We start from the raw sequence: 24,000 nt of genomic DNA, 5'->3' as shown, positions 1-24,000 counted from the left end.
ATTAAACATTTCCTACAGTCTACAGTAGATGTTACATTTTCACAACTTTGAATAAGTTTGATTTGATAAAAGATTTATGAAGTTGCCAAAAAAAAAAAAACATAATATTTTTGAGGGGATAAAAATCTCACGGCACACCATTGTGCTGCGGGACACGGGTTGAAATCCACTGTGTTCAAATGTTCTTTCTATCAACATTTAGACCAAGTGGATATGATAGAATACAAATTCATCATTCCACACAAACTAAAAATTCTACTTTTTTGATTTGTTTTCACACTAAAGAAAAAATAAAGCTAAACTGAGTTCCCTATGTCAAAAAGTCACCAGAGGACATGCCCCCGGACCCCCCTAGAACAATCAATGCCCCTGCTGCAAACGCAGAATCCTGAAGGAAACCATGCTTTGATCCATATGCGCATACGTACAACAGCAGGGGCAACGGTTTTCAGCACAGGCACAACTTGGGTGAAATTATTTGCTACTGTGGTAAGGGTACGCTCTGGTACACAGATTTGCATAATTGTGTGTAGAATATGCACAAATACTGTGAATTAATTGGCCAAATGACCAAAATCTGCACAGAACTGTATGTATGGTACCAGAACATGAGCCAGAAAAATTTGTACCAAGACTTAGCAAACTGAGGACCAAAAAAAAAAAAAATGTATTATACCATTTTGGCCAAGTATGTTAAAAAATATCAAAGAAAGAAAATCTTGTATAGCACATACAAAAAAGGTAGAGATTTAACAAAATATAAAGAATATCTAAAATACAGAGGCTTTTGCAAAAGAAAAAATGGATAACATGCCACAGGTTAACAACTAGTCCAGTCAAACTCTTAAGAGATCAGGATAAATGAGGAGGAGGTACTAAAGGGACTTGCAGAATTAAAAACAAACAAATCACCTGGGCCAGATGGTATATTTCCAAAAGAACTTAGGGAAATTATTTATAGGCCGCTAACTACAATATTCCATATGACACTTAGAACAGGGGATGTGCCAAGTGATTGGAAATGTGAAAGGAAATCCACAAGAAAGGAGACGAAACTGAGACGAGAAATTACAGACCAATCAGTCTCACCTGCATTTCTTGTAAAATGTTGGAAAACATTATTGGATAAAATAGAGGAGCATCTTCATGAAAACCATATGCTTGGAGATAGTCAACAAGGGTTTAGATGAGGCAGATCGTGTTCTTTGAACATACAATTGCAGCTGTCGATCATGTGAAAGCATATGATATTATATACTTAGATTTTCAAAAAGATTTATTTAAGGTTCCACACCAAAGACTGATCCTCAAATTGGAAGCTGTAGGCATTCAGGGTAATGTAAGTAGATGAATTACAAACTGGTTGATGTATAGGAAACGGAGGGTGTCGATTAGAGGAGTCACTTCTAACTGGAGTGAGGTTGTTAGTGGAGTTCCACAGGGATCAGTACTAAGGCCTTTGCTTTTTCTAATCTATATTAATGATCTGGACTCTGGGATAGTTAGCAAACGTCAAATTTGCAGATGATACTAAAATAGGTGGCTCAGCAGATCTGATCTTGGCAGCACAGGCTATTCAAAAGGACTTGGATAATATTCAGTTGTGGGCTGACACCTGGCAGATGAAATTCAATGTGGACAAGTGCAAAGTATTACATGCAGCTAACCAAATTACATGTCTACTATAATTACACTATGGGAGGAATAGAACTAGAAGTAACGCATGAGAAAGACCTAGGAATCGATGTGGACTCCTCACTTTCTCCATCCAAACAATGTTGGGGAAGCAATAAAAAAGGCAAACAGAATGTTAGGGTATATTGTAAAAAGTGCAGAACTGAGAACAAGGGCATTAATGTTAAGACTGTACAATGCACTAGTTAGAGCTCATCTGGAATACTGTGTACAGTTCTGGGCTCCACACTTCAAGAAAGATATTGCTGCTCTAGGCAGTTCAGCGGAGAGCAACCAGACTTATTCCAGGTTTGAAGGGAATGTCCTACTGAGAGACTGAGGGAACTGAACCTTTTCACACTGGAACAGAGAAGACTAGGTGGGGACTTGATTCGAGTCTTCAAAATCATGAAAGGCATTGACAACATTAAACCAGAGGAGCTTTTCCACATCAGCAGGGACACTCGGACCCGGGGACACAAATAGAAATTGGGCTTCAAGGCATTCAAGATGGAAAACAGGAGACACTTCTTCACACAGTTATCATAATCTGGCAAAACTCAAACACAAACTCACCAATGGTGTGGTTGAAACTGAAGAATTGGGAATATTTAAAAATAGACAAGATAGGATCCTTGGATCACTTAGATATAAAGGACACAAAATCAGCACGATGGGTCGAATGGCCTCTTGTTTGTGAACTTCTGTTCTTGTAAGGTAGTATTTGACTGGAAAATGTACCTCCACCCCTCTGAGACCCAAGGTGAAAATGAAACAAATTATTGTGCGTCATAATGTAATGCAAATACAATATACAAATGTTAAATTACTGAAACGTATATATATTTTTGTCCATTAAACGGTTAAACAATTTAACTATGGGTTTAAACGTTTACAAAATTAAATATAGATTTACAGCCCTTAGATTAGGACCATTTGACCCTCAAGACATAGCCTACATTTTTTTATTTCCAAATGGGATCAATATTAAGTTTTTACTTTTTTTTACACAATCACATTTGGCCAATAACTGTATATAATGTTGTCCGAATTAAGAAAAACAGAAGATTACCTTGGTTAATTTTGTATTTAAATAAATGCCAAAATTTGATACACAAGTGTCGCAAAGTAATGTGGGAAAGTGATCACAAGCAAGGAGAGTCATAGCCTGTATTCAAAACCACATATTACACATACATCATTCCAACATTTCAGTAGTATGCAGTAGTATATGAACTTGTAGTATGGTAAATGTACCCGGATGGCTTGCTACTTTCACCAAAATATGCAGCATCCAACCGGAGCGCACAACAAGGAATACTGCATCCCATGATGCTTCACGTTAGGATGTCGATCCATGTCACGTGGGGTCACGTGACACATATCAAACCACTGAATCATTCATCTTCATACTGTGTACTGTACTACTTACTAATCAGTATGTTTACATTAGTCCTTTAATCTCCTGTAAGATAGCACTTTACAACATTTTATCATGCTTCTTGCGTTACTAATACTTGAATGTGTAATGTTTGATGCCTTGTACTGAACTGTATTCTTTCACTTTGTATTGCACTTATATTTTGTAAGTTGCCCTGGATAAGGGCGTCTGCCAAAAAATAATAATAAAAAGTATGTAGCGTGCAGTATAGGCTTATGCAGGCTTATGCAGTCAGCCATAACATTATGACCACCTGCCTTTTGCCGCCAAAACAGCCCTGACCCGTCGAGGCATGGACTCCACTAGACCTCTGAAGGTGTGCAGTCAACACCTTGAACTCATGAGTTATCAGACCAGGCCACCTTCTTCCATTGCTCCGTGGTCCACTTCTGATGCTCATGTGCCCATTGTAGGCGCTTTCGGCAGTGGACAGGGGTCAGCATGGGCACCCTGACTGGTCTGCAGCTACGCAGCCCCATATGCAACAAACTGCGATGCACTGTGTATTCTGACACCTTTCTATCAGAACCAGCATTAACTTTTTCAGCAATTTGAGCTACAGTAGCTTGTCTGTTGGATCGGATCACACGGACCAGCCTTCGCTCCCCAAGTGCATCAGTGAGCCTTGGCTGCCCGTGACCCTGTCACCAGTTCACCGCTTTTCCTTTCTTGAACGACTTTTGATAGGTACTGACCACTGCAGATCGGGAAAACCCCACAAAAGCTGCAGGTTTGGAGATGCTCTGACCCAGTCGTCTAGACATCGCAATTTGGCCCTTGTCAAAGTCGCTCAGATCCTTACGCTTGCCCATTTTTCCTGCTTCTAACACATCAACTTTGAGGACAAAATGTTCACTTGCTGCCTAATATATCCCACCCACTCACAGGTGCCATGATAACGAGATTATCAGTGTTACTTCACCTTTCAGTGGTCATAATGTCATGGCTGATTTGCTATAGTTTCAAAGGTTGCATTTGGTACCATCCACTGTTTTCACACACAACCAACTTACTCTTGTTGTTTATATTGTTTACCCCTATGTCCCTTTCCCCTGAGCCTTAATTCTAGTATTAAATGCAAGTGTTTTATAAAAAAAAAAACTTAAAGTTTTGAGTTTTTCCTCATCTTGTGTAATGCTCTCTTTAAAACAACTTGAGATGGTAGTTAGTAGGTAGAAAATGTGCAAAAACTAAAGGGCTTTATTGCATAGTGTATATTTTAAGATATTTTTACATTGATCTCAAAACACAGATCTGTTTTACTCTTCACTTTGAAAAATGCTAAACTGTTTTCATAAATAATGAAAACTGTTTACAGGCTCTTCTACAGTGAGGGGATAAAAGTATTTGATCCCCTGCGGATTTTGTACGTTTGCCCACTGACAAAGAAATGATCAGTCTGTAATTTTAATGGTAGGTGTATTTTAACAGTGAGAGACAGAATAACAACAAAAAAAATCCAGAAAAACGCATTTCAAAAAAGTTATAAATTGATTTGCATGCTAATGAGGGAAATAAGTATTTGATCCCCTATCAATCAGCAAGATTTCTGGCTCGCAGGTGTCTTTTATACAGGTAACGAGCTGAGATTAGGATCACTCTCTTAAAGGGAGTGCTCCTAATCTCAGCTCGTTACCTGTATAAAAGACACCTGTCCACAGAAGCAATCAATCAATCAGATTCCAAACTCTCCTACACAAGGCTGGAATGGGTTACAAGACCATCGCCAAGCAGCTTGGTGAGAAGGTGACAACAGTTGGTGTGATTATTCGCAAATGGAAGAAAAACAAAATAACTGTCAGTCTCCCTCGGTCTGGGGCTCCATGCAAGATCTCACCTCGTGAAGTTTCAATGATCATGAGAATGGTGAGGAATCAGCCCAGAACTACACGGGAGGATCTTGTTATTGATCTCAAGGCAGCTTGAACCATAGTCACCAAGAAAACAATTGGTAACACACTATGCCGTGAAGGACTGAAATCCTGCAGCGCCCGCAAGGTCCCCCTGCTCAAGAAAGCACATGTACAGGCCCATCTGAAGTTTGCCAATGAACATCTGAATGATTCAGAGGAGAACTGGGTGAAAGTGTTGTGTTCAGATGAGACCAAAATCAAGCTCTTTGGCATCAACTCAACTCGCCGTGTTTGGAGGAGGAGGAATGACCCCAAGAACACCATCCCCACCGTCAAACATGGAGGTGGAAACATTAGGCTTTGGGGGTGTTTTTCTGCTAAGGGGACAGGACAACTGCACCGCATCAAAGGGACGATGGACGGGGCCATGTACCGTCAAATCTTGGGTGAGAACCTCCTTCCCTCAGCCATGGCATTGAAAATGGGTCGTGGATGGGTATTCCAGCATGACAATGACCCAAAACACACAGCCAAGGCAACAATGGAGTGGCTCAAGAAGAAGCACATTAAGGTCCTGGAGTGGCCTAGCCAGTTTCCAGACCTTAATCCCATAGAAAATCTGTGGAGGGAGCTTAAGGTTCGAGTTGCCAAACGTCAGCCTCGAAACCTTAATGACTTGGAGAGGATCTGCAAAGAGGAATGGGACAAAATCCCTCCTGAGATGTGTTCAAACCTGGTAGCCAACTACAAGAAACGTCTGACCTCTGTGATTGCCAACAAGGGTTTTGCCACCAAGTACTAAGTCGAAGGGGTCAAATACTTATTTCCCTCATTAACATTGCAAATCAATTTATAACTTTTTTGAAATGCGTTTTTGTGGATTTTTTTGTTGTTATTGTGTCTCTCACTGTTAAAATACACCTACCATTAAAATGACAGACTGATCATTTCTTTGTCAGTGGGCAAACATACAAAATCAGCAGGGGATCAAATACTTTTTTCCCTCACTGTACATGAAATAGCTTCCACGGCAGTCCAGTACTGGACTATGGAGATACATTTTTTTTTCTGAAATGAGAGACAATATGAGTATGCATAGTAGCACAATATTTACATTTACATGCAGACTGGATGATGTATCCCATTTTTACCTGCGTGAGAAGAGAAAAACACGAGTGTGCATCTTCCCTATCCCACCTTGCACACTGACTGTGAAACTAGTTCGATTCGATATGATTTTATATGTGTTAAAATGACATTGACCAATGAAACACGAGAGGAAGACGTGGATTGTTGGAAAAGCTTATGATCTGCGTGTCTAATCACGAATAATTATACAACAGAACAAATAAATGACCGACAATATATGCCAAGCTATTACAGAGGAGCTGGTACCTACTGTCTGGTGTAGCTAGAATTTTAGAAAGTGGTTTAGCACAGATAAACATCAAAAATGTGACTTTATTTACAAATATTTGCACTTTCAAATAAATAGTTTAACGTTGAAACATGCACTCTGCTTTTGTGTCTTTATGGTGAGGTGTGCAATATTTTTTTAAACTATGTAAATGCTCCTTATTTCTTCAGCAGTCCGGTCTTAGGGCAATCTCAAAACAAAACCCAAACGTTTTCCATTAGTTTTTTTTTTCGTTTACAAAAACATTTTGAATTCCAATATTATGGCATGAATTTGATCCAACAGTCCAAGCCTTCTGCAGCACTGCGCAAGAGAAGCGTGCTGAGAAGCACCCCTACACATGATAGTTTAAAGAAATGTCTTAAAAATTACCTTTTAAAATACATTTTTAAGGATCTTTGTTATTTGCAAGTTTTAAAATGCTCGTAGCCTTTTTTTATTGCTTGCTCCTTTATTGACTATGCTGCTTGTTTTCTTTCTTACTTTGTCTTTTTACTATGTCTGATTTGACTCTTGTTTGAGTTTAGTGCATGGGTATAATAAAACCGTGTTATCAATAAAATGTATAATATCAATATTTATTAATTATAATGTAGTTGAGGAGGTAAAGAAACAGGCGGTGTCCTGTGGATGTAAGTTATTTATTTTTAATGTGGAGCATTATTTAAAGTAATACATTGTAAATATTTAATTCTAATACCTTTTGTGAATTCTTAAACATGATTTGTAGTATGAGGATGTGCACCCCATTCATCCCACTCTCATTTGCAGTAACAGTAACTTACAATGTGTTCTGAATACATTCACATCTCTGCACTTACATTGCATTCATCTACATAAGCATAAACATCCTATCCTTATATACCATATTTATACAAACGAAATATATGTTTATACAGGTTATATTCAACTATACACTTTCATTGTTTTTAAATATGATAAAAGCCTGTCTCTATTTCTATAAACAGTGGCGATGGAATGAGGGAGTGCATTCCAAAGTCGCTCAGGCACAATGAGATTTGAAATATATCAGAAGCGTTTCATCTTAGCAGTATGAAAATATCCTTGTCTGATATTTAAATGGGACTTGCTGATTGATAATGAATTTTGACAAAGTAGGCTTGCTAAGTCACATGAAAGACAAAATGATGCTGTGAGGCTAAAAATTGACAGGTGCAAGGAGGTAGCTTTATATCACTAAGCAAAAATATATTAAATAGAAGAACAGGAGTACCTGTTCCCAAATGTTATTTATTTATGGTAATGTTGAGTATCCATCAGATGTATTCAAACCTGTTTTTATTTTGATTGGAATGAAGAGAATGAAATGAACAGTCGACACAGGTGTTGTGTAAGGAGACAACAGAAAGCATTTAGAGATGCTGCAGTCCTGATGCCCTTTGGTGACCGGATTTCTTAGGTCTAAAGAGAAGAGTGATAGGTCTCACAAGGAAACCAGAAAAGGAACAGTGAGGGTATAGGCCTGTAAGACATGGTGTAACCTATTAAAACTTACAGTTAAACAGTATATTTAAACCAAATATAATGCATTTGCATTTTTAAGATCCCCAAATTTTCTGATTATGATCTAATAGTTTCCTCAAAAAGAGCATTCTGCAGAACAATTTTCAAAAATGTATAATGGAAGCATTAATCTATAATTTCTGAGTCTATAGAGGTTATGCATTCATGGGATTTTAGCTGAAAACCCATAATTGTCTGCTGTATTAGACACAAGGAAGTGTTATGCATTTACTGTTTAACATATCAACAATACCACCGATGAGTACAAATAAACAAGATATATTTACATTCAGTGCAATTACAAACATTTTAGATGGCCCAGCAAAATGGCAATATGTAAACAAATGTTGTCTTTGGTATGAAACAAACTGTTCTTTACTGAATTATTTCAGCAATAACACATAGATACAGGAAATAAAGAGGCCTAAAATCATGTAGCTATGTTTTAACACATTGGTTCTCAACCCTGGTCTTGGAGGAACCCCTACACTGCGGTTTCTTGTTCCAACCTTATTTGAAGCAATCATTTAATTTTACTTTTTAAATTGTCAAACTGATAAAAAGTTGGTTCCTTAATAAGATAAGTTCCTTATACAATTTTATACTGAACTTAAAACTTGAAAATAATTGAAAGGCTCAGAGTTAGGAAATGATTAGCCTAATTAAATTAAGGGTTCAATTAATTTAAAGTTCAAGTAATGGAGAGCTTGATTGGAACACAAATCAGCAGGGTAGGGGGTCCTCCAGGACCAGGGTTGAGAACTATTTTAACCTGTCTGCTGCAAACAATTATTTCTGCACTGTAGATCTATCATGAGATATCATCCTTAATTTCATACAGTCCATCAAAATTAAAATTTAATAGTATGGTGATCCTTGCCATTCGATAGCATGCAAGTTTCTTGATGAAGTTAACCAGGATAACATCAAAATGCTGTACATGTAATATTTAGACACATAGGTTGGAATCATATATAATAATACATAAATCATATACAGTATAAGTTGATCATTAAACATTTAAATAAGATCAGGTTACAATTTGAATTAATCCCTCAGAACATTTCATATTAAATATTTGTTATTAATATTGAAATAGGTATCAGTAAGGTGAGTTAGTAAACTGGTAAAGATTTTCCTTGAAGTGCAGGCTGGGCACTGTAGTCGGCAAATCATTGCTTCTAATCTTGGTTATGTCACAGTGCAACTGTGACCGATTCACCAGTGGTGTATAATTGGCTTAACATCACTGAGTTGATGTTGTACTTGGTGTACTTGGTGTACTTGGCCATGGTTTCCTACAGATCTTAGTATCGGTAATATGTAAGCTAGGCAAGATTTTTTGTCAGTCTGTCCAGCATCCGATTCAGACCTTCCCTTTTGCTTGGCCACTCCATCTAAGTTCCTGTGTGTTTTTTTTCTTGCAGGCTCCAAGGATGAATCCTCTAAATGTGGACTTTTTGCTCTATGCACATTGAATGGTAAGTGCTTTGAATTTTGCTGTATAGTCTTTTCAAAGTTTATAACAGTAAAGTGATATCAGATCATTGCATGATGAATCGAAATTCTGCATAGAAGGATTTGAGTTTAAAAGCATTTGAACACTGGGAACATTAACACGTACCTGCCATTAAGTTAATGACACTGAGCAAAGGGAGACCTTTCTTCATACACTGATGTACATTGCCTTCATAAAAATAATTAAGTGCAAAGGAAGACTCAAACATTCTCTTCATACTTTTTGGGTACTCAACTGTGATACATTGTGTATTTTAGAAGTGCCACGGTTTCAATCATACCTACTTGAATTGCACTAGTTTAATCATTTGAGTGATTATATATAACATTAATGTATCATAATGAAGTCAAATAACCATAACATTTTTTTATTTTTTTATTTTGGCAATATGGATGATCGAACAGCTCTTGAATTTTACATACAAACAAAATAAAACAATATAATGACAAGATTGAACACCATGTTTTATAAGCAAAAATACATAGAAGACAAAATGTAAATATAGTAAATTCTACAATCAAAATATTAAGTGCGATTTTTTTTAATATGAATTCAAAATGCATAATGCACTATCAAAATGATCATGAAAAGGTGCTATTTATATATATATGCTGTGGCGCAATGCGGGGTGTGGTACAGAACAGGAGATATGTAAGGACCTGGTGGATTCTGCGAACTGCCGTATGGAAATACGCACACTGACAGCCTGCGGGGCAAATGTAAATAGTGCACTGTGCACATTGAAATAATAGCAATTACTAATAAACAGTTTAGGTAAAAACACCCACACCAACAATACTCAGTACTGAAAATACTATATTGCACTTGCATTATATTGCACAGTGCATATTAAAAAACTGAATTAAATAATAAATACAATACTATCAAACATCATTAGCTGACAACAGGCAAACTACTATAGTAGTTGACCCTCCACCACCAAATGTTCAAAAAGGAGATAATAAGTTCATCTAATTTGAGCTGGATAATTGCTTTATATATAATTTGCGAAGATATGTTAATGTCTGTTAAAGTTCCGCTTACATTCTCTTTATAAACACCTTAGCAATATACACCTATATCCATAATTGTTACATTAAATTTAGCATACATATCCTGACATTTGTGTTTTGACCTTACTCGAAACACTATGCTCAAGTCACAGATTAAATGACCCTCTCCCTCTCGGGTTTACACAGTGTTATGCCGGCTTCACACTGCATGACTTTCATTCTTTCTTGTAATCTGTCGTATTGTAGTCGTAACAGTGTGCATACTACACAACCGAGCGCAGACGAGCTGCACACATTACAACAATTACAGAATTGTGAAAGTCTGCAACTTTTGAACACCCATAGAAAACACTAGTACAGCTTCTTGTATGAATGGATGGCATTTTTTTCCCCTTTTTAATATAATTCTGCATTCAAAATACATCTATAAATAATAATACCCTCAGTACTACACCTGAATCTGTATTGTTGTTTTTTATAGACATGACGCTTATAGATCGCTAATAATGTAGGCTAATAATAATTAAAGCCCAAAGCACATTCAAAATAAAACAAGCCCAAAAAAACCTGCGACTCTCAAGAAAAAAGCATCTATAAAAAAACAAGAAGACTGGTAAATTCATTTTTAAAGCATTCTTCTATGAATAATGAACATGCTGCAATAGTATTTTATTAAAATGTTACTTTGCTCATATTCATAATTGCATTGAATAATAATGTAGCTGAGCTGCAGTGTTGTAACTTTTAGTAGAGAAATAGGTACCAATAATAGACTAATCTTTCCAAGGGAATCGGTTTGTTTATAAGAGTATGGTTTTTATGTTCAGTTTTGAATAGTCAGTTGAAAGTAAGGATTATATGTGCAATCCTAACTTTACGGTAACTTAGTGTGTATGTGAACCCATGTATTCACTTTCAAGAGGCTGCTCAGATGATACATTTTCGGTGCCGTAATAATAAAAATTAAAACAAATAAAAAAAAACTGTAGTAATGCATGCAGTGGCATAGTTTATAATATTGTATTATAATCATGTCATAGTACTGATTTATTTCCACTGTTTAATGTCATTATAGGGAAGTAAAATGGTAAGTCATATCATTTTAATTGATTTTAACTTATAGTTAGCTTGTTAACAAATAACAAAAATGACAATTTTGGAAAAATGTGTTTCAAACAAGTATTTAACATTGCAACCTGCCCATCCAATTGTACAGATTCCGCAGTGTTAAAACTTTACACTTGAACTTTCAATGTGAAACCCCAGAGCAGCACCTACTCGCCTCCTCCCAGGGTCTCTGCTCTCTCACTGGCTGCAGCTCATCACCAATCTCGACAGTGCTCACACTACAAGATTAGGTATCGATAATTTCAAACCTGCTTGAAAATATTGGGACATTACAATTAACGATCGTCGGTGATGGGAGCAAGCACCGATTTGGGTACGATGTTGTGTTTTTGTCACAGACCTCAAAAGATTTGCAAATTGAAGCTAAAATCGTGTATGTGCACCTAACATTAGTTTATTGCACTCGGGACAAGTTGCTGTTTCCCGCAGCCATACAATGGGCAAAGGATTGTCTGGAACAGAGGGGTCTTGATTCAAGTGTTCAAACAAGAGGAGCTTTTCCAGATCAGCAGGGACACACGGACCTGGGGACACAAATGGAAAATTGGGCTTAAAGATATTCAAGACAGAAAACAGGAGACACTTTTTCACACAGCGAGTCCTCACAATCTGCAACAATCTTACATTTAATATTTTTTCTTAATTTTGTTATAATCTTAAAATGGTAGGCTAAATGACAAATAATTGCTTTGTCATAGAACCTTTAGCTTTATCTCATTATCCAAAAGCTTTTAACTCTTTGCTATGACTTATCCCTCAATAAACTAGCATCTTTTACTGCCCTTGACATATAACTGCAGATATTTATCTTCAAGTTGACCTTATCCTTTTCCTGAAAAAAGCTATTCAAATAAATTAAACACTTAGCCTTTGAGCTAACAAGGAGAAATAACTATTGCTGTATGCCATTAGTGGCAATAGTGAGCATTATTCATGGATGACCTCAGCCCTATCGGTCAGAATGCGTTCTCCAATACGCATTGATTCCTTTCACATAACATTGTCAGATTGTGTGCTTTGATTTTCGTGGCATTCTTACTGTTATTTTAAGAAATGCTATAGTGTGCAAATGTATGCTCCCTGGTTACTTTGAAAACTGTCACTTTGTAGTATAATGGGGAAGTGAAGCTTTAATTAAAATGATCAAAGCATACAAAAAGGACAAGGTGCCGAGACCAGCACTGTGTACAAGGTGATAATAGTGATATTAGATCAGTGGCTATAGCTCTAGAGTTTAATGTGTTGAAGCTCACTCCCGCAAGGCTGTTAATGGCTCCAAGCCTACAGTGACTTCTTTATTAGCAGCCTAAAGGAGTTCAGTGAAAACCCCTGCAAGGGTGCCCTGCAGACTGACAGAAATTAATATTAATGTAGTCTTTTTAGCTTGGTTTATGGGTAGCTCTGTAAATGAAGTGGATTATCAGCTGGAAGCTAGATATCCACCTACCTTCCACATCCGCTCCCTGTCCAGTGTTTGCAGCTGGTTTCTTTGACATAGTATATTTCTCACTTCTGTATTTGTTAAATGTTAGCATTAAGAGAGAGAATATTAATGTTCACAAAGCAACAGTTATTTGCAAAAGTCTGTAATGTTGGTGATCATGAAGTGGCTACAAAATAACCATTTACAAATAGGGAGTTCCTTAGTCAGGAGAGTACAAATGTATTTGAATAATTGGAAATACAAAACAACACATTTTATTAAAGCAACAACTAAACTAGTAATACAAGAGGAGGAAACGTAATTAGAGATACTAATAGTATATATGTCTTATGTGCTTTGGGGGTTTAGTGACTACAATAATTAAGTTTAATCATAATATTATTATTCTTAGTTCCACTCAAATATCGAATTGAAAATTTGTTATAAAAAAATTAAATCTGTCTCATTATCTAATGCCCAAAAAGGAAAAGGTAGTTTCACCTAGGTTGGGATGTCTTTGAGATCCCACAAATTATTATAAGAATTGGTTGCTTTCACTTTAGATACTAAAACTAAAGATATAAAGGGTCTATACTGAAATTAATGTACTATTAACTCCGGTTATAGTTAGACTGAAGATAACTCACAGCTGAAGAGTTCACAGTGGTGCACATTAAAATTAATTAAAATTATACTTGATAAACATTTAAAATAAATCAAACATTAAATAAATGAGGACAATATCTAAGCACATTATATCACTCATAGATTTTATCTTGCTTAGTTTATGCTTCCAAGGCTTGTGGAAGGTTGGTCTACAGGAAAACTTCCAGAAGTCTTCTGCATCTTTCAAGGGTGGTGAAAGAGTTAAAATGTTAATGCTAGGTGTTAGTTGAACTCAGTTTGAAGAATGTGTTGCAATTAAAGTTCACCGTTCAAAAATACTTTGTAGAAATTATTTTTATGTTCGTTATAACTTTAGGCTAGTTTCTGGCTTTTCTTCGTTACAGAGTGCAGTCCATGCAGAAAGAATTGTTAGAAGCTAAGGATCGATCAAAAGCAAATTCCCCCAACTTCTTTAACTCTTTTAATCCTAATCCTAATCTGTGTTTTCGTGAAAGTAAACTTTGTGAACCTTTCTTTTCATCTGTGAGCTCTTTTCACACTTTCCTTGTCCATGCTGATTGAATAGTTCAAATTCCTGGGTTCATGGGCGATGTAGTGGCATTTTCTCACTGGGGTTTCTAGTCAGATGACAGCTCACCATTGTTGATTGGTTGGGAGTCCAGTCAATGGGTTATGGCAGATCGGCAAGTGTCAGCAGATTTATGACTTGTAAGCCTAACCTCTCTGTTTATTTATGAGAAAGTTCTCGAGACACCCCACATCAGTCTGGGGCTCCATGCAAGATCTCACCTCGTGGAGTTTCAATGATCATGAGAATGGTGAGGAATCAGCCCAGAACTACACGGGAGGATCTTGTTAATGATCTCAAGGCAGCTGGGACCATATTCACCAAGAAAACAATTGGTAACACACTATGCCGTGAAGGACTGAAATCCTGCAGCGCCCGCAAGGTCCTCCTGCTCAAGAAAGCACATGTACAGGCCCGTCTGAAGTTTGCCAACATCTGAATGATTCAGAGGAGAACTGGGTGAAAGTGTTGTGGTCAGATGAGACCAAAATCGAGCTCTTTGTCATCAACTCAACTCACCATGTTTGGAGGAGGAGGAATGACCCCAAGAACACCATCCCCACCGTCAAACATGGAGGTGGAAACATTATGCTTTGGGGGTGTTTTTCTGCTAAGGGGACAGGACAACTGCACCGCATCAAAGAGACGATGGACGGGGCCATGCACCGTCAAATCTTGGGTGAGAACCTCCTTCCCTCAGCCAGGGCATTTAAAATGGGTCGTGGATGGGTATTCCAGCATGACAATGACCCAAAACACACAGCCAAGACAACAAAGGAGTGGCTCAAGAAGAAGCACATTAAGGTCCTGGAGTGGCCTAGCCAGTCTCCAGACCTTAATCCCATAGAAAATCTGTGGAGGGAGCTGAAGGTTCGAGTTGCCAAACTTCAGCCTCGAAACCTTAATGACTTGGAGAGGATCTGCAAAGAGGAGTAGGACAACATCCCTCCTGAGAAGTGTGCAAACCTGGTGGCCAACTACAAGAAACGTCTGACCTCTGTGATTGCCAACAAGGGTTTTGCCACCAGGTACTAAGTCAAAGGGGTCAAATACTTATTTCCCTCATTAACATGCAAATCAATTTATAACTATGACTTTGAAATGAGTTTTTATGGATTTTTTTTTTGTTATTCTGTCTCTCACTGTTAAAATACACCTACCATTAAAATTATAGACTGATCATTTCTTCGTCAGTGGGCAAACGTACAAAATCAGCAGGGGATCAAATACTTTTTTCCTTCACTGTACAGGGTTTCCCGCAGCAGTGTTCAGGCAGAAAAAAATAACAACAAAAATAAAATGTAAAGCACAAGTGCACATGTTCCACCTGCTGTCGTTCGCTCCGGCTATACCCAAAGCACCACGACAATACGCAATCGCACCACCCCCACCCACCTTGGCTATGAAACCACAATGTGTATATAGATATAATTTGTATAAAATTAAAGAATAACGTTTGTCTGCATTTATTATAAATTGAAAAGCAATGTAAAAAAAATGCAGAATGTTTGATCTTTTTAGCTTATTAAGGTGGGTGCAGTGGTGCAGTGCTTTCATATCAAGGAAACGTACCTGTCTAGCAAGTGCTAAACATTAAAAATTCACCACTATAAACCCAGATGTGGTCAGCGCATGTGTTGCGTGATTACGATTACTTGTCTTGTTGTTGTTATGTGACCATAAAAAATACTGTGTGCGTATATACTGTACTGTACTGTCGCTGTCACATAACAACATATAGCTATATTATGTATTTCTTAGTTGACAATGTGTGTATATGTATGTATGTATAAGTATTTATGTATGTATATATGTGTATATACACTCACCTAAAGGATTATTAGGAACAGCATACTAATACTGTGTTTGACCCCCTTTCGCCTTCAGAACTGCCTCAATTCTACGTGGCATTGATTCAACAAGGTGCTGAAAGCATTCTTTAGAAATGTTGGCCCATATTGATAGGATAGCATCTTGCAGTTGATGGAGATTTGTGGGATGCACATCCAGGGCACGAAGCTCCCGTTCCACCACATCCCAAAGATGCTCTATTGGGTTGAGATCTGGTGACTGTGGGGGCCAGTTTAGTACAGTGAACTCATTGTCATGTTCAAGAAACCAATTTGAAATGATTCGACCTTTGTGACATGGTGCATTATCCTGCTGGAAGTAGCCATCAGAGGATGGGTACATGGTGGTCATAAAGGGATGGACATGGTCAGAAACAATGCTCAGGTAGGCCGTGGCATTTAAACGATGCCCAATTGGCACTAAGGGGCCTAAAGTGTGCCAAGAAAACATCCCCCACACCATTACACCACCACCACCAGCCTGCACAGTGGTAACAAGGCATGATGGATCCATGTTCTCATTCTGTTTACGCCAAATTCTGACTCTACCATCTGAATGTCTCAACAGAAATCGAGACTCATCAGACCAGGCAACATTTTTCCAGTCTTCAACTGTCCAATTTTGTTGAGCTTGTGCAAATTGTAGCCTCTTTTTCCTATTTGTAGTGGAGATGAGTGGTACCCGGTGGGGTCTTCTGCTGTTGTAGCCCATCCGCCTCAAGGTTGTACGTGTTGTGGCTTCACAAATGCTTTGCTGCATACCTCGGTTGTAACGAGTGGTTATTTCAGTCAAAGTTGCTCTTCTATCAGCTTGAATCAGTCGGCCCATTCTCCTCTGACCTCTAGCATCAACAAGGCATTTTCGCCCACAGGACTGCCGCATACTGGATGTTTTTCCCTTTTCACACCATTCTTTGTAAACCCTAGAAATGGTTGTGTGTGAAAATCCCAGTAAATGAGCAGATTGTGAAATACTCAGACCGGCCCGTCTGGCACCAACAACCATGCCACGCTCAAAATTGCTTAAATCACCTTTCTTTCCCATTCAGACATTCAGTTTGGAGTTCAGGAGATTGTCTTGACCAGGACCACACCCCTAAATGCATTGAAGCAACTGCCATGTGATTGGTTGGTTAGATAATTGCATTAATGAGAAATTGAACAGGTGTTCCTAATAATCCTTTAGGTGAGTGTATATATATATATATATATATATATATATATATATAAATAGTGCATCCTTGAAAATATTCACAGCGCTTCACTTTTTCCACATATTGTTATGTTACATTCCAAAATGGATTAAATTCATTATTTTCCTCAAAATTCTTCAAACAATACCACATAATGACAACGTGGAAGAAGTTTGTTTGAAATCTTTGCAAATTTATTAAAAATAAAAAATAAAGCCTTTGCTCAATACTTTGTTGAAGCACCTTTGGCACCAATTATAGCCTCAAGTCTTTTTGAGTATGATACTACAAGCTTGGCACACCTATTTTTGGGCAATTTCTCCCATTCTTCTTTGCAGGACCTCTCAAGCTCGATCAGGTTGGATGGGGAGCGAAGGTGCACAGCCATTTTCAGATCTCTCCAGAGATGTTCAATCGGGTTCAAGTCTGGGCTCTGGCTGGGCCACTCATGGACATTCACAGAGTTGTCCTGTAGCCACTCCTTTGTTATCTTGGCTGTGTGCTTAGGGTCGTTGTCCTGTTGGAAGATTAACCTTCACCCCAGTCTGAGGTTCAGAGCACTCTGGAGCAGGTTTTCATCAAGGATGTCTCAGTACATTGCTGCATTCATCTTTCCCTCAATCCTGACTAGTCTCCCAGTTCCTGCCGCTGAAAAACATCCCACAGCATGATGCTGCCACCACCATGCTTCACTGTAGGGGATGGTATTGGCCAGGTGATGAGCGGTGCCTGATTTCCTCCAGACATGACACTTGCCATTCAGGCCAAAGAGTTCAATCTTTGTTTCATCAGACCAGAGAATTTTGTTTCTCATGGTCTGAGAGTCCTTCAGGTGCCTTTTGGCAAACTCCAGGCGGGCTGTCATGTGCCTTTTACTGAGGAGTGGCTTCCGTCTGGCCACTCTACCATACAGGCCTGATTGTTAGAGTGCTGCAGCCCCCGATCGCTCAGTTTGGCCGGGCGGCTAGCTCTAGGAAGAGTCCTGGTGGTTCCAAACTTCTTCCATTTACGGATGATGAGACTGTGCTCATTGGGACCTTTTTGAAATTTTTCTGTAACCTTCCCTAGATCTGTGCTTCGATACAATCCTGTCTCGGAGGTCTACAGACAATTCCTTGGACTTCATGGCTTGGTTTGTGCTCTGACATGCACTGTTAACTGTGGGACCTTATATAGACAGGTGTATGCCTTTCCAAATCATGTCCAATCAACTGAATTTACCACAGGTGGACTCCAATCAAGTTGTAGATGATGATGGATGATCAGTGGAAACAGGATGCACCTGAGCTCAATTTTGAGTGTCATGGCAAAGGCTGTGAATACTTAAGTACATGTGCTTTTTTGTTTTTTGTCATTATGGGGTATTGTTTGTAGAATTTTAAGGAAAATAATGAATTAAATCCATTTTGGAAAAAGGCTGTAACATAACAAAATGTGGAAAAAGTGAAGCGCTGTGAATAATTTCTGGATGCACTGTATATATATATATATATACACACATATACATACACACACTTTTACATTTTCTGTGGGCTTCATGAAGTTTATTCCACAGCCTTGAGTGTGTATTCCATGCTTTTTCGTTAAAATGTAGTTTGTTAGCAAGTATTTGTTATTTTGTGCAGTTATTTTTATTTAATATATTAATTTAAAGGCAGCAACAACAAAAATCTTATTTACCATGGCAGCCTGGCAAGTGGTATTTGTTAGTTTTGCATATTTAATGATTAAAGAAAGACTTGTTTGTATTATAGTGTCCTTTGGTCTTATTTTGTAGCTTGTTTGGAGAAAAACAAGAAATATCGAGATATGTATCGTGTATCGCCCAAACATTCTAAAATTATCGAGATTTTTTAGGTCATATCACCCAGCCCTACCTTCAGGATATTAAAATAATTTTCATTATCCTTTTAACTTCCCATCCCCATAGATTTAACATTAAGCGCATCCCCAGTTCTGCAAAGAGCATGCATTCTACACGCGTGACCGCGTAATAACAGCGCAATCTGTACATAGCTTTAAACAAGTTACCTTTCCACAATGCATTGTAACATAAATAAATCAACTGGATACTTTAATACACAAATTCATTAATTTAACAAATTCATTTATGATTTATTCCTATAGAAAGACACAACACAATCACTAAGCGTGTGCATTTGCTTAACGCGTCCCGGTTTTACTCTAAACAGAATAAAGCATTAATCACATAATGCTTGTATATTACATCAATTGTTAAGACAAAATTCAGAACAAACAAACGCAAATATCACTTAGTTGTTTTTTCTTCTTTTCTCACAAACAGTGACTTCCTTAACCCCAGTTTACTTTATTTATTAAAATTCTTATAAGGAAGTCTGCCTTTTGCTACGTGAGTTCTCAGTCCATCACAAATCAATATTGACAACTTGCTAAATATTAGGGAAGGATACTGTTCTGATACAAAATAATCTATCCAAGCACTGAAGATGTTTGTGGTGTTGTTATAGGAACCCTGAAGCTGATGGACAGCACAGAACAGCTACTGTGGTCAGTCCAGGTAGATCATCAACTCTTTGCCCTTGAGAAGCTGGATGTGACTGTAAGTACACACTTCCTGCCTCACAGGCAGCGCTTGACATTAACTTTTTTGCTCACCAGCCACTGTGGCTAGTGGTTTTCCAAAGTTACTAGCCACTCAGCATTTTCACTAGCCACAATTTTGTTGTTGGGAAATTACGTTTTATTTGATTATGAGTTGAGTTGACTATGGTGTGCTACAATTTACTTGAAGAACTAGATTTACAACCCTTTTAAATGTAAATGACCACTGTAAACACTCAAATCAAAACTACATAAAATGTATAACACTACAGTCATCACATTTTCACAACCTGATAAGGTTGTGTGTAAAGCTCCTTTTGTATGAAAACATATGCAACCAATTAAATGTAGTACATAAAAAGAGTAGCTTCTTATTGTATGTAATAAAAGTGGTGCAGGGGTGTAAAGATTAATTGCAAAGATACAAGCACGAATTGACTAACGTTGACTAACAGTTAGGCTAACCTAGCTAGCTATCTCGCAAACTTTATGAGTTTAGGCTAGCCAAGGAACAAGCACAATGTTAGTTTAATAATACACAATAACATAAGAAAGTTTACAAACGAGAGGAGGCATCGTTCTCGTTTGGTGTCCATTAATAACTAAGTGATCCAAGGATCCTATCCAGTCTATTTTTAAATGTTCCCAAACTTTCAGCTTCTACCACATCACTTGGGAGTTTGTTCCAGATTGTGACAACTCTCTGTGTGAAGAAGTGTCTCCTGTTTTCCGTTTCGATTGCCTTGAAGCCCAATTTCCATTTGTGTCCCCGGGTACGTGTGTCCCTGCTGATCTGGAAAAGCTCCTGTGGTTTGATGTGGTCGATGCCTTTCATGATTTTGAAGACTTGGATCAAGTCCCCACGTAGTCTCCTCTTTTCCAGGGTGAAAAGGTTCAGTTCCCTCAGTCTCTGCAAGTAGGACATTCCCTTCAGACCTGGAATAAGTGTGGTTGCTCTCCTCTGAACTGCCTCTAGAGCAGTGATATCCTTCTTGAAGTGTGGAGCCCAGAACTGTACACAGTATTCCAGATGAGGTCTAACTAGTGCATTGTACAGTCTTAACATTACTTCCCTTGTTTTAAATTCTACACTTTTGACAATATACCCTAACATTCTGTTTGCCTTTTTTATGCTTCCCCACATTGTTTGGATGGAGAAAGTGAGGAGTCCACATAGACTCCTAAGTCTTTCTCATGCATTACTTCATCTAGTAAAGAAAAAGACAGCTGCATCTTGATTAATCTTCACTGACTGAGTTGGTAGGGTACAAATCAGTGATGGCACAAATTTACTAATGTATTCTAATACCCTTAAGCCTATATACAATCTTAACCTTCAATGCAAACACTATATAAAGACTTTTGAAATTGAATTATGATTTATTTGAAGCTAAATAATTTAACGTATTGAACCATCATAATTATATTTAAAAAATCCAGCTTGAATCGAATAAGGATGGCCCCCTAAATTGGGTCCGTGCCCCCCTCAGCCACCCCATCAGAATGTTCTGGCCACTTACAGTTTCATGAAAGAAATGCCAAGCGTATTTTATTTTGCTATTGAATTTCAGCATCGTTAGTTCCCAGTCTTTCAAAGATTGACGTTGTTGTATGGAAATGTGCCTATACAAAGAAATACATTTTTTTAGAATCCATACAATTGGTAACCACTGATATGTATTTTCGCCTTTGTGTTAAATTGGGAAATAATGTTTCAGTTTTAATCTATAATTCACTCAAAGGCCAGCACTGGTTTTATGGCATCACTGCCATTATCTGTTTACTAGGTAGTGCTAGGTATTTGTCCATTTGTGATTTACAGTCAGAGGTGGAAAGAGTACTGAAAAATCCTACTCAAGTAGAAGTACTGTTACTTTGATGAAATTTTACTCAAGTAGAAGTAAAAGTACTGGTAATGAAAAACTACTCAAGTAAAAGTAAAAAGTCGCTCATTTAAAAAGTACTTGGAGTACAAATGACATAGTTACTTTTAACAAAGCGTTGTCACATGACCTCCAAGCAAACACTAACACTATACAGCTCTGGAAAAAATTAGGAGACCACTTAACTTGGAGTGGTCTCTTTTTTTCCAGAGCTGTGTGTATATATATATATATATATATATATATATATATATATATATATATATACATATATATATATATATATATATATATACATATATATATATGTATGTATGTATTTTTATTTTATTATTATTATTTTGTTTTCCTCAATCATGGCCAGAGTTTCATTTAATTTAAAGTTTGTGTTATTATTTCTAAAAGGCTGTAGCTGATATTTAAATAAATTAATACAAATTAAATCACAATTCCTACTTACCTAGAACACAAACAAATATGGATATAACTTTATTGTGGGGAAGAAAACGGAATGCCCATTGACTACAATGGGGAAAACAGAAAGGACGGCCTATATCTCCAAATCCCACACAGGAATCATAAAATCCTGAATACACTTTCTTTAAAATAACCTCATATAGAACATATACGTGAAATGACATAAATGACACTTTCTATGGAATGACAGGCCTGGAATATTGAAAACACACTGAAAACATAACACAAATAGGTTTCACTGTCTATATATATTTTCTGTTATCTACATTTATGTACACTGCTAGTTCAACCTTATCTGAAAAAATAAACTGTGTAAATGGGCAACTATACCCTTAATAAAGTGTCTGCATAGAAATATTAACAATAAAGATTTTTCATAAGCAATTAACAGCAATAAAGACAGCATTATGATAATTAACTGATTAACTTTATATTTGCTTTTATATTAAATTATATTGTTAATCAATTTCTTAACAGTAATTGACATTCAATAAGTACTTTCTATTTTATTCCATTTTAATATTAAAGCAATAGGTTTTATGATATCAAATATGACGTATTGTGCATTTGCGGTAGATAAGGTTTTTTTTTTTTTTTGAAAGTAAATGAACCAATCAAATGAGAACATGCATGGTTCTTTGTTGTCAATGCAAGTGGTATCATGGAGCTTGCCTTTTGAACAAACCATACAACGTCAAACCATACAAAGTATTTCATCTGTGAGACCTCCTTGTAAATCAATAGATGTGTGTGTATGAAAACAATCATATTATGTTTTAGTGAGTTTTCAGTATTCCAGGCCTGTCATTCCACTTTTCTTTTTTATATGAGGTTATTTTAAAGAAAATGTATTCAGGATTTTAGAATCCCAGTCTAGGATTTGGAGATATAGACCGCCCTTCTGTTTTCCCCATTGTAGTCTATGGGCATTCCACTCCCTATTATAGTCAATGGGCATTCTGTTTTGTCGTTCGTTTTAGTCTGTCCCTGTATTTCACAGAAACATCTCTTTCCAAAAAGCAGTTTTTAGCATTGGGATTACAAGACATAACTCGTTTTAGATTAAACTCTGTATACTAAGTGAAAAGGGTACCCTCTACGAGTATATCCATAGCAAGAACCTGAATTATGTGTGGAATTGGCTTCATTATCACGTTTTGCCACGAAGCTCTTCAAATGTTTGCTCACTAATAGGGGTGTAACGATTCCACACATTTTCGATTCGGTTCAATTTTCGACTGTAGTTGTTATTTTTCTTCACACAGTTGTCTCCAAATTAATAACCTATTATTGATACAAAATCAAACAATTATTTTAACACTGCCAGCCAGGAAATCAACAATAACAGTATTAACAGTAAATTAACAGTAAGGGCTTATGAAACGCACTTTAATGGACGTTAAGTAGTTCTAGATTTGCATAAACAGTTTTTCTGGAGTTTGATTGAATTCCAAGGAGCGTTAGAAACTCGCTGAGCCGATCAGGACAGGCACACAGGAGCTATATCAGCTGTGATTATTCAGTTGTGTATCAAAACGTGCACTGATACATACACAAGAACAATAATACTAAAACAAACGTTAAACAAAACATTATATAAATCGGTATTCATATATCTTAGAAGACATATACAATTATAAAACAAAGAAGTAGTTTCAATTAGCATTGAAAGTGAAATATTACATAGCCTATAGTATTATGCAACTTGAAAGTGCTTTGAAATGGCTCCGTCTCTAGTATAACAGCTGTGTACATCAGTGTAGTAAATGCGCATTTCAACACTACAGTGCCCTATAATATAAAATAAATAGCATCAAACAGGTAACT

The 24,000-nt window shown here is 37.2% G+C and overlaps 1 protein-coding gene across 1 annotated transcript in view; it reads left to right on the top strand.

Moving 5' to 3' along the window:
- The window catches only part of itfg2 (integrin alpha FG-GAP repeat containing 2), a 62,676-nt gene that overhangs the window by 21,377 nt on the left and 17,299 nt on the right, over positions 1-24,000 (top strand). Inside the window, exons 8-9 of the mRNA XM_066724643.1 lie at positions 9,337-9,390; positions 19,720-19,811. Of these exons, the coding sequence (XP_066580740.1) occupies positions 9,337-9,390; positions 19,720-19,811 (146 nt within the window). The remainder of the gene's footprint in view (positions 1-9,336; positions 9,391-19,719; positions 19,812-24,000) is intronic.

Source organism: Amia ocellicauda, chromosome 15, assembly GCF_036373705.1.
Source record: "Amia ocellicauda isolate fAmiCal2 chromosome 15, fAmiCal2.hap1, whole genome shotgun sequence".
Classification (NCBI taxonomy): domain Eukaryota; kingdom Metazoa; phylum Chordata; class Actinopteri; order Amiiformes; family Amiidae; genus Amia; species Amia ocellicauda.
Note: the sequence above shows the minus strand (reverse complement) of the source record. Positions and strands in the feature narration are given on the sequence as shown.